The sequence below is a fragment of the Eurypyga helias genome, unplaced genomic scaffold, assembly GCF_000690775.1.
Source record: "Eurypyga helias isolate BGI_N326 unplaced genomic scaffold, ASM69077v1 scaffold45220, whole genome shotgun sequence".
In the NCBI taxonomy this organism is placed as follows: domain Eukaryota; kingdom Metazoa; phylum Chordata; class Aves; order Eurypygiformes; family Eurypygidae; genus Eurypyga; species Eurypyga helias.
In genome coordinates, this window is record NW_010225834.1 from 1 (window position 1) to 12,611 (window position 12,611).

Here is a 12,611-nt window from a genome sequence, read left to right on the forward strand (position 1 = left end):
GGCGGAGGTGGAGGTGGAGGAGGAGGTAGCAGTGTCTCGCTGATGTGCTGAACTTGTGCTTCCCTTTCAGGTGTTCCCCTTCGGCTTTCTTATGCCTTGTTACCAGGAGGATTTCTTCAAAGACTTCCTCAAGATGATGGTGAATATTATTGTCCTGAACTTGCTCATTTGTATTTCTCTGGCTTTCTGGATCGTGTCCATGATTGCGAGTACATACTACGGTGAGTCTAAAGGCCGGAGGCTGGGGAGAGACTGGCACGGCATGGCGAGGGGTGAGCCGAGCAGCCCCGGCAGCCTCGTAGGGATAACGGGTTGGGAGAGGGGTGTGCACAGCCCCTTCCTTCGTCAGTAGAACCTCAGGCCTGACAGTAGCCGATAATGGTGTCAACAGCCAATTTACCTTTCTTCGCAGCTCTGCCCGGTTAAAACGTTGGTATCGTTTGTGATTTGTCTCCCTAAAAGGAAGGGAGTAGGATAAACATGAAGAAGTGAGAGTGAGTTGATAGATGTCTTTGTCAGGGAAAGTAGTGACAGCAAGGGAGGAGCTGCCAGCCTGATCCCATAACAGTTGTAGGAATGCCTACATATGCAGCCTGTGAATAGGGCAGGCAAGAAGCATTCCTTGGTCAAGGAACCGAGAAACAGGGGAAGTGCTACAAGAAGAGAGGGGTGTATGCATGGGAGTCTGGCATGGGAGTATACATTCAGCTCTGTGTTCTGTTCAGGCGATTCAGGCAGGCTGTGGCTCAGTTGTGTGTAGTTGCCAGGGACAGTAGTACTTGCTGTGGTGTATCACTTCAGTTCTAGGACCATTTTTACAGCTATATGCACAAGCAGCAGTACTGCCTTCAGCATCAGTTCAAGCCTAGAAGAGTTTAAGTGCTTTCCCAGGACAGGTAAATACCTGTCCTTAAGACCTCAGCCAGTTTCATGTAGGAAGAGCTCCAGTGTCATTGCAGGGTTGCTGAGAGTGCTTAGGGATGCAGTAGGAACACCCTCAACTGCCTAGTGTCGCCCTGGATCCAGAAGAAGCTAGAGTAAATATTCCACCAGTATAAGCTGATTTTTGAAGTGGCAGTTGGAAGTCTCTGCTCAGTGTTTTTCAGTGCTTTAGGTTTTAGGATAAGGTATTAGTACTCATACAGTGTGGTCTGGACATTTTTGGTTTGGCTTTCAGTGAGATACCAGACACATAGAAGGTAGCAGAAACGGGCCTCACAAACAAGTTTTCGTTTTGTCATTTAGAGCTAGCCAAGTTGGATTTAAACATTCTACTTCATTTGTGCATGTCTGCTTTCTGTAGGTGCAACTCTCTGAGTTTTGTGTCTAATTAGGGTATTCTGGTCCTTGCTATCTAACATGACTGAGAATTAGCAATGTAGGGTGGAGTGATATCAGGTGAATCAGGATAGGGACTGATACAAAGGAGGAGAGTACAGACAAATCTTCCTTTTTCTAGAGAATGATTATGGGACAAGAAGGACATAACTTCTGTTGTCCATTGGCCTGAGACTGTGGAAATATCTTGGCTTGAGGAGCTGAAGGAATTGTATAGTAGGAATGGGCTTAATGAAGTGGGAGTGATAAGTAAGTTCAGTCCATAAAATCAATGAAATTCACAGTCCTTAATCATAAATAAAAAAGTACTACAAACAAACTGTAAGTTAATACTATACTATGAACTATATACATGTGTAGTTCATAGTCACCAAACAGTGACTAAAATGCTGGTAAAATGGGAGGGTTGAAGAATCTGTAATAAACCAATGAATGTGTTCTTTAGTCTTAACCGCTTGCATTTAGTAGTAATTTAGTATCAATACTTTTCTCCTCTTCCTCCCACCCCAAGGAAGTACAAAAAGGTCAGTTTAAAAATGACCTTAAAAGATGTTAACCAACATCTTTTTTGTTTGTTAACCAACCAAAAAGAACCCCCTTGTGTTCACACTGAAGTTAATATCAAGAACCTTCTTGGTTTGCAATTAGCAATGCCAGACTAGAGCACTGGAGATACACAGCTTCATACACAGCTGGTGCTTGGCTTTTGAGGTTTTGAATCAACTCTTGGCTGCAAGACTGCTTGCACACCTCCTGTGGCGCTGGGAGTTTTCAGTGCACAGAAGAGAAGTTTTTGTCCCGTGAGCTTTTGTGCTTGCAATGACAAGTGTTTTACTGCTAAATATGTTTGCGTTACTTTGTACCAGGGAGCCTGTATATCTGCAAAGCTCTGGGTACTGCTAACGCAAAGGTCTTTGATGAAAACCATCGTCTAGCTTTCCAGCAAGACAGGCTGCTGTGCCTGTGAAATCTTCCGTGAGTTTGAAACCCACTTTAATTCTAATCTTGTGATGTCTTATACTTGTATTGCAGATGTGAGAAATAACTGCTCATGACTGTGTACTTTTTAGCTGAAAAGCTACATTAACAATTAGCTTTACTTTTTAAAAGTGTGTGGATTTTTCTGTTTAACAAAAACTGCCACTTGAAATCTTAATGTGATGGTCATCAACTTAAAGTGGATTTTTGAGAGCCCTACACCAAGTTCAAAAGGATTGAAAGGGCTGATTTTTTTAGAAAACTGTCATGCCACTTTCACCTTCAGCAGTCCTTCTGCTAAATTACTGCTGTGTAAAATTCTAATCGATGGCGTACACAACAAAGTGGCAACATTAGGCACATCCTAGGAATAATTCAGAACATAGAGGTGATGAAAAAAGTTGCCTGCTTTTCATAGCCAAAAGCTACCAAGCTAAAGCATTTGATAAACAACAATGACTTTTCCTAAAAACACTGGCTTTTTGGGATTGCTTGAAAAACAAGGTGAACCTTCCAATATCTTGTTCTCACGTTCCTTCCACTACAGCGCTGAAAAGCATTAGTGACCATAGGCAGTGTTGCTTATTCCCTTTAATGCTGCCGTATTTTCTGAAACTTCATTAAAAACCCAGTCGTCATCATCATAAAAAATTTGGATTTGTTATTGCAGTTACCAGAGAATCAGTCATAAGATGATCTATGAGGGAAAATCTTGCAGTAATACTTTAAGTTGCTTTGCAGCCTCTTTAGATGTTTTGTTAACTGGAATGCTAGTTTGAATCTTACTCATATTTGAAACTGAATTCTGCATAACTTACTGCAGATCTAGGGGTTGGTGGTGGTTGGGGTTTTTTTGTAAAATCTGAATTTCTCTCTTCTATCCAAATCAGGTTTCAGCTGGTCTTACCATTTTGAATGTTAATTTTTGGAGTTTATAAATCCCTTTTAGAATGGAAAATATCCATGTTTATTTTTGTAACGAATTTTAGATAATTTAATGTATTGTCTTTTATTTTTCTGTGAAAGCTGAATAGAAAAATTGCGTAGATAATTGCAGATATTTTGGTCTTCTGTTCATGAGACTATATTCCTTCTAAAGGGTAAAAAGTTTTAATCTCTATTAAGATCAGATCTTGATTATATACTTGAAGGTAATTACTTTTAAGATACAAAGGCATTAAAAAGACTTATAAGGATCATCTGTAACCGTTATATTTGATTTATCAGGTACGTTACAACCCATTTCTCCATGGCGGTGGCTTTTTTCAATCTTGGTTCCACTAATGATTGCTGTACAGGGTTTTAAGAAGAAGAGTCTTGATCACAGTGGTGCATTGGGAGGTATGTTTTTTCTGAGACCATTCAGCTAAACATTTAATAAACTAAATTAAGGTCCTTTTTATTGTATGTAATATTCTTTTAAGACTTTCCTACCTAGTTCTATTATAATAAAAGTATAAATGTAAGCATATATACCTTGAATTCATACTGATTTTTCTCATGCCTGTTTAAATAGTCAAGTTAATTTTTGCTGCTTTATAATTAATTTTGGTCATTAGATTTATATAAACCTCTAAGATTTTTCTTTTAAACTTTGGTACAGCATGCAGTTAAGTCGTGTTTTTGTTTAAGGTATAGATGGATTCACATAGAGATAATGAAATGGCAGAGGCAGCGGTAAAGAAATATCACAAAACTGAGCCATGTAAGCAGCCTGCCTGCCTGGTAGGAAGCCAACAAAGATAACATGGTTCTCTTTTCTGTAATATGAGCCGTTTTAGGCATTGCATCCCAAAACCGAGAAAATTAAATCTATACTTGACTTCAAGCAAATGACTATTTCAGCGAAGTTTTTTCTTGACCAAGCAAGGAAAAACCCCAGTGTAGTGTACAGTTGTGTCTGTTGGAAACTGATGCAAGATTTTCATGTGAGGTGATTCACTCTCATTGTGTGACACTGTCTGAATTGATCATTAATGGAAAGGAACAGGACCTCAAATCCTTTCCTTCCGTGTCCTCCGTTTGTGCAAATACTGGCTTGCCTGTGAGTTAACGGGAGCATTTTCTAAATCTAAAAATAATGATCTTTTCTCTTCTGCTGTGTTTTCATCTCTTCGAATACCAGCTCTCCTAGCCAGCTGATATTGGCATTTGCTTGAAGTGCAGCCAGTTTTCTTTCAGTCATGAAGAATTGTAATGTCATGGTGTGCAGTGAGAATTAGACCTCCCCTGTGGAGGAGATAAAAAAGAAGCACATCCAGGAGCTCAAATACTTAAGAAAAATACAAAGAGACATAAAAATCAGAAGCAGAAAAAGAAAACTAAGAACATAAAAGACAAGTAGCAGCTGTAAAGACATGGAGGAATGTTATCCAGGGTATCTTGGAGACCTTGGGGGAGGGATTTGATTCCCAGACTGAATATAAACTTGCTGATGGAGACACAGCCACATATGTGTTTCTTACATATATAATCATATTCTTCAGGCAGGGCACTTAAATTTCAATCCAACATCCTTTGGCGCTTTTTTTTATCATTCTGTCTTTTATTCCTGCACAGTATTACTGATTTGTGGCAATAGAAGGTCTTTAAAAAAAATCACAGGCTTTAGCAATAGCAATAAAATTGGCAATTTAGCAATAAAATTTAAGAGATAATTATAAAGAGAACATTTTTCAGCCAAGGTATCACTGGTATTCTCATACAGGTATTAGGAGCTTCAGTAATTGTCTTATTGCTTGATTAACTCTAGGTTTATCGTGAAGGTACTCTTCTTATTCAAGAGATTCAAAATACTTAAATGCTTTGCAAAGCAGATGTTGTTACGTGAAGGAACTTTATGTACTTTTTTTTCTTCTTCCTAGGATTGGTGGTCGGATTTATCCTTACAGTTGCAAATTACAGTTTCTTCACTTCTTTGCTTGCATTTTTTGTTACTTCTTCAAAACTTACTAAATGGAAAAAAGATGTAAAGAAGCAAATAGATTCAGAATACAAAGAAGGTAAGTTATAACATTTAAATTCTTTCAGATGCCTCCTGGATCTCAAATACTGCATATTCCCCTTCTTTTCACAGGTTCAGATGAGAGAGAACATCCAGAGTAGGGAACACTGCTGTCATGCCTCTCCTCCACTCTTAACCCAGTGAATGTTAGCAAGCAACTTTGCTTTTGCTTCTCATCTCTTTAATAAATTGCTATCTTGTTTCTGATTTGAAAGTGTCTTTTAAAATTTATATATGTGTATTTTGCTTTTGTCTCATGCTGTTTGCCTGTCAAAGAGATTTGCCTGAAAATACTAAAATTTAGTTTTTGTCACTTATAGGTGGACAGAGGAATTGGGTGCAAGTGTGCTGTAACGGTGGTGTTCCTACTGAGCTCGCTGTCTTATATATGATAGAAAACGGACCGGGTGAAATTCCCATAGACTTTTCAAAGCAATATACAGCATCGTGGATGTGCTTATCCCTTTTGGCAGCTTTGGCTTGCTCTGCTGGTGATACATGGGCTTCAGAGATTGGTAGTGTTATGAGTAAAAGCAAGCCAAGGTTGATAACAACCTGGGAAAAGGTTCCAGTAGGTGAGGTGTTCATCTGTTCTACATGTTCTTGTCTTTGTATGTTGCTGATCTGTTTTGAATTGTGCATCCAACTTGAAAAGTTTAAAAAAAAGTCCCAGAAAAAACAAACATCAGAAATCTGGGATTGGAAAATATTAGCAGGAATCTGAAACGGGAGTTTACTCAGTTGTGTTGTGCTGCGTCTAGTTGGTGACATGAACGAATGTAGCATCCAGGGAGCAAAAAATCATTCTTAGTGAATGCTGTCACTTCTCTGGCACGGTTAAACATGGTTATACTGCCAGTAATATAAAGAATACAAGTTGTTGTCTGAATTTTTGACACTGAATTTCAACCAGTAGACGAACACGTGTATGTTCAATACAGACACTACAGAAAATTCACTTCTTAAATCTCTCATTTCCTTTAACATCTTACCAAGGGTGGGTAAAGTGAACCTTCTGTCTGTGAAACTTTGCCTGCACAGTGAATGACATTGCTACCTTCAGGCAGCTTGTCTTTTTTCTGTCTTGCTGGCATGTTGATCTGAGTTTTAGATACTGTGGGACAGGATTTAAATGCATGGGCATTTTTTTTTCATTTTCTAAGTGTTCTTCAGATTTTTATTCAGTGAAATGTCAAACATAGTCCTTTCTATGGATTTTGTTCCTTCTTTTAAAGTTGGTGAAATATATGTCTTGGTATACCTCTATTGAAAGAGGCATTGTTTTAATAGCACAGTTTTGATTTTATATAAAACATTTGAACTAATAGAAATCTTTAAGAAAAAAGTTTGTAAATCACCTTGGTTTTGTTTGATTTAGGTACTAATGGAGCAGTTACTTTAGTGGGCCTGCTCTCAAGCTTGCTTGGGGGCATGGCAGTAGGTATAACCTACTTTGTAACCCAGCTCATTTTTGTGGCTGATCTGGAAACGTCTGCTCCTCAATGGCCTGTTATCGTGTTCGGTGCAGCAGCTGGCTTACTGGGATCAATTGTTGATTCGTATTTGGGAGCTACGATGCAATACAGTGGTAAGATTCTTCTCTTTTTTCACCCTCTCGTAATGTAACCTAAAAATAGACTCGAATTTCCAGAAGGGCTGAATACGTGATTTTTAGATGGAAAGAATACAGAATTAGCAGGACAAAAGGACAATGGGAACCCAAGTGATAGACATGATAATGAAAACATGAGCAAGGGCAGTTGGTCTTTTTCCCCTTTTTGATTTGTTTATCTTGTGTTACCGTCTTGTGATGACTCAAAGAGACCAGAGACCTTCAACCTGTTGCCTTGGAAAAAGCAATTACTGCCCTCTCCTTTTCTGTATATCTAATTATGGTAACATTTTATAAAAGAACATGTCAGCTTAATTTTATCCATTCACTCAGATTAAGTTGTCACTGCAGAGGCTCCATTTCTAACTCTAGAGACTTAGCAATACACTCAGCTGTAAGTATGAAATAGGAAAAGCTTTAGGAAAATGTGCACAATATTTTGCGTTCTGATTTTTTTCACCGCTGGATAGAGTAGCGTTTCCTGTAAGTTAGGCTTATCACAAACCAGCTGTGACTTTAAAAAAAAAAAAAGTCAATTTTTTAAGTTGTTGGCTGACTGATTCGAAGTGTTTTAAGTTTTTACTTATTGGCCTTAAGGATAACGGTCTGTGAAAATGCACTACAGGCAACCTTTAGGCTAAACTGTAAACTTACCCTATGTTTAAAAACTGCTTAAAGACTGTGTCTGACACTGTTCTACTTAACAGCTGCCTTACAGAGAGAGCTTAAGTTTTCACATTTCGTGGTCAGTATACTTACTTGGTGGAAGTAGAGGTTTGAATGTGCAGGTGAACTGCCTGAGTGATACAAGTTCTTTAAATCTATCATCCCAGTGAGAACTGCAAACTGTTGTTGATGCTCTGGATTTGGCTGTCCAGCAACTTCTATGCTCTATTCCTTGTAGTTCCAGGAAAGTCCAAAATGTAATGGATTGTTTAACCATTTGAGGAATTTTTAGGTCGTTCTGTACTAAAGAGGGAACACTTAAGCACTCAGGTTTGTTTCATACTCCTAATGAGGCAGATGCATTAAGAGGATGCGGCCAACCTAGCTAATGCATGCCTGCATCTATTCCTTCTTCACTTCAGGTATTTTTCCATGCTCAGCAATTTACTTTGCTAGCTGCCGCAGGGACACTATGCAAGTCCCACAATTTCTTTTACAAATTCATAAGCAGTGCTGCAGTATGTATACTATATACATATCTGTGCTGTGGTGTATATAGGTTGTGATAAAATAGTGCTGCTCGTGTGGTGCACACTGTTAGGTTTTTGTGTCCCTAATTCCTTTAATCCACTTTTCCAATCCTTATTCAGTGTCATCTCGTAAGAAATACTCCGACGTCTCTGCAGCATCTTGAGAAAAAATAAATAAATATGGCAGTGGTAATAAAGAATGGCGTCTTTTTTTGAAAACATTATGCTACCACTGCTAGTTCCTTCCGTCGGTGTTTTTCCTGTTGGTAATCTTCCTAGACTTGGTTTATGTAATAGTCTGTGATACCCACTGTTGCTAAGAGAAGGTCTTTCCCTGCCCACACATTTATTAAGTAAAACTTTGCCTGAATAGATGTGCAGAATTAGATTCAAATTTTCCCATGTTGTCAGTCTGAAGCTATACCTGTTCTGTAAATACCAAAGCTCATGGAAAGACTGACTGTTGCCTTTCCTGCTTGTTAATGCTCTGAATCTACGCTTTATGTGCGTTTGAGGTATGTATTTATAAAAATTTATTCCCATTTTTTCTCTGAAGAAAAAGACTTTCTGAAAAATTTTCTTAAAAAAAACCTTTCTGAAAAAATGTTTTGAATTTGATTTTTCTTTAGCTCTTTTGTTATCGAAAGCTAGGCTTAATTGTATGGTTCAAAGGTAACAGTAATAACCAGCTGTATGCCTGCCAGGCAGGTGTTTGGTTTTTTTTTAAGCTTTGTCTGAGGTGCTAAAATTTTTTTTTTTTTTTTTTGTAACAAAGCAGCAGCTGAAAATGAAATCTCAGTGTTGTGGATATTAGCAGATTGTCAAATGTAGCGAGTATAATGAAGTTAATATAAAATGTACTGATCTGTTTTGGAATGTTTCTTCATGTCAACGTTATACGTGTGCGTATGCACATACGCAGTTACATGTCACTACAGTGTGAGTTAGCATTAAAATCAAGCACGCTAGGCTGCTATGGTTTTATCCACATATAAATTAATGCAGCTGGACAAAACTTCGGGTAACTGTGCAGTAACAGCTAATGAGACACAGAGCTAGAGTGCTGATAATACGTAGGTAGAGCAAGAAATGGCTTAACTACTAGGATGAAAAAACAGCTGTTGGTAGCATAAAACTGGTGTAAATAGAAATGATAAATTCAACCTCTGTAAGGAGCTTGTTTTCTGTCAGATCAAGTAATAATGTTGTTTGCATAATTTTCCTTTGAAAACAAATACATCTTGAGAGGAAATACATGTTGCTAATCAGTTGTTTCTGTTCAAAACAGCAGAAGGCAGCATTCCTTTGCCTTAGAATGGCTATTGAAACAGCTTTTTCCTCTCTGATCAACTTGTTTCATTCCTTTCCTTGCTATGAAACTACATAAAGAGAGAAGTAGACCTGACAGAAGTGTAACTTTTCAAAAGAAGTAACTTCTAACGTGAAGTATTGCATTTATATCCCATTCTTTGAAGCCACCAGATTAAACTGACTCTAGTTGAGTTTACTGTGCTGGTGTCTGTTCTTACAGAGGTTTAACAGCATAAAGGTAAACTAAATTTAGGAAACTGCATCCACTTGGTTACTGAGTTGCTTTGCATCTTGGTTGGCTTTGTAAAATGAGGTCTTTGTCTTTCCCCAGGTTTTGACCAGAGCATTGGCATGGTTGTCAACCACCAAACGAAAGACTCTAAGCACATATCTGGAAAATCCATATTAGACAACAACACAGTAAATCTTTTTTCTTCTATAATCACTGCTTTGGTGCTTCCAAGCATGACGTGGTGTTTCTGGCCCAGAGGTTGAAGTGGTTTAAGGTTTTCTGCATGTGATTCATTTAAGTTCATTCTTGCTCAAAGACTCCAGAGTTCTCTTCGAACTTGCTTGAAAAAAGGGATCTGAAACTTTCAGAGTGCCGAAGAACTAATGAAGGCTGTAAGCTTCATATGGCAGTTGGCATCTCATGGCAAGGAAGGGGCTTTGTCAATATGCTCTTGCTGCTATTTAGATGGATGTAGATCATTTGCAGGTGAGGCGAAGCAGTTCGTTTATCCTTGTGGAGCTGAAGGGTTGGTGTCTATGTTCTCTCCAGTCCCCAGCATCTGGAAGGGCAAGAAGCTGCAAACAGAGGTCTAATTTACATCAATCAGTGTGGTGGAGCATTGTGGCTGTTGTCCAAGCCGGACACAAAGTACGCTGCAAATTTATGTAGGAAATGGTAACACAGGTGAAATGGGTGAATTCTGGTATTTCCCATAATCTACAGTGTGTCAGGTTCCATGAAAATATCTTCTGTTTTGGGGGGTTAGGGGGGAGAAGTAAGCCTATTCTGTATCCTAATACCATCTCCACTTCCCTGACAATAGGGTTGTTAAAAGTGATGCCACTACCTAATGTTTGAAGCAAAAATATAAATTAAAAATAAAAACTCACTATTTTTTTCAGCAAGAATAATAAACTTGTCTGTTCTTTTTTGGCATCTTTATTTCAAAGCTGATGATACTCATGAAGATTCTCAATACTGTCGTACTTGCTACATTATCTAAAATTAAAGATTAGAGTTGCGAGTTCACATTCATCTCTTCAGAAGTAGAACATTTTCCATAAGCATAGAATTGTTCCATATATTTAGCATTCTGACCTAGCTATACTCTTTGGTTCTTTCTCAGCTGTGGAAACGTTTCGCATTTTGTTTGGGGTTGCTATTCAGAGATGATGGCCTCAGCCAAAGAAGCTACAGGTGTTATCATCATAGTGAGTAGAGAAAGTCTCACTTACAAACCATTTCAACATGGGGTTTTAACATTTGGTGTTCAGGCTCCTATGTTAGGTGATTCCATCTTCCATCATTAATTTATAAGAGTTGGAAATAATTTAGCCAGCACAGATTATATTTAAACTTCAGAGATGCCCTTGTAGTAACATGTCACTGTTGACATTCAGAAGGTGGAGCTCATACTGTTAACTTATAAAAAGCTTTTTATCTTTAGATGAGATAGTTAAGTATTTTGTATTAAACATCAGATTTTTTTACCAATGTCTTGCGTGTATTGCCTGTCTTAACTCACTTGATTTGTGTATTATGTCACCTTTTATGGGAATGTTCAAACAGTGCTGAGTTTACTTTTCTGAAATTTGGTCTATATAAGTCTGGAATTTATCACTGGAACTAGTTCATCATATTATCCAATTATAAAGATGAGATTTCAAACTAGTAAAAGCTTCCTGAAAAAACCAAATTATGCAGTTGCTGTTATGTCTGATCCTGTGGAAAGGCACAAAATTATGAAAAGAACGTATGCACCTAAACTGTAATAATAAACCCTTCAGGTTTTTATGCATTGTTTGGATTTATGCAGCTTCTAAATAAACACTGTATTAGTTGTCTTTTAAGATTTTATTAATACTGTTGTGATTTCTAGAATTAAGGAAGACACAACTTCTGTAAGATACTTTTTCTTTCAATTAAATGCCTTATTTTTGTATTCGTTTCCTGCAACAAAGTGTACTTTCAGACACCAAAGTAGACATGGTCAGCTTTTCAATATTTAATATGGGTTTCATCTGAAAAACGGCTTGCCATAGTGAGAATACATCCGTGATTTTTCAATTCGTAGCAGCATAAAATGCTTTGATGTGTTCTGTGGGGGAATGGGATCTGAATGAACTCCTGCAAGCAGGACCTTGAAAGGCCATTATTCAGATTCTTTTATTTGTCATGTCTTGGTGATGATGTGGAGTTGCTTCTGAAATTCCCACTCATGAATCTCCAGTATCTAGAAAGGTCTGAGCACTCCTGAACTCCAAAAAGGATACTGTTAATTCTAAGTACCTTGAGTGGCATATGGAATATGTGCATATTGGTACATTTAGCTACTTAGTAGCTCTTAGCTTTTGCTGGGGGAGGGGGGGGGTTGTTGACAGGGAGTAGGGGATGCAGGGAAGAAGTTACAGAATGTGACCAACTGCCTGTGACTTTGTGTGTGTCACTAGGAGTAGTTCTTGAACTCAGAAGGGAGCAGACAGGGATACCACCTGTCCAGGGGCTACTGGGAGAGGCAGAAAATGCAGGAAGTAAAAGTGATAAAAAGAACCAGGAGAAAATGACAGATTGGAAGATGCAAAATATGTCACCACAGTAAGCAAATGTAATTCCATTCTTTAAACACTAATACTGGGTTTGCTTCAGAGCCATCACTCCTGTTAGTGTATGATAGAACTCTGTCACTAATCTTTTCATACTGAGTTAGCACCAGTGTTCCCACAACACCAACAGGATGCACTCAGTATTTTTTTAATTGAAGAGGTTACTATTCTGAAGCGTTGGTCCTCATTCTTGGCTTGATTTCTAGATGTATTAGAAGTTCCAGTAAGTATGATTATAACATAATTGTGTATGAGAAATCTTCAGGCGGATCTCGCTAACCTTTGGTATCTTCATCCGGAGTGTTGAGGTATACTGGTATAAGAGTGGCCAGTATTT

At 38.2% G+C, this 12,611-nt stretch overlaps 1 protein-coding gene across 1 annotated transcript; it reads left to right on the forward strand.

Annotated features, from left to right (window-relative positions):
- The first annotated feature begins 73 nt into the window (after positions 1-73).
- TMEM19 (transmembrane protein 19) lies at positions 74-10,130 on the forward strand. The gene is made up of 6 exons (XM_010150760.1): positions 74-221; positions 3,544-3,657; positions 5,181-5,318; positions 5,641-5,895; positions 6,699-6,908; positions 9,771-10,130. Exons 1-6 carry the CDS (start codon positions 92-94, stop codon positions 9,932-9,934), a joined length of 1,011 nt encoding a protein of 336 aa, XP_010149062.1. The 5' UTR covers positions 74-91; the 3' UTR covers positions 9,935-10,130.
- Positions 10,131-12,611: the final 2,481 nt, after the last annotated feature.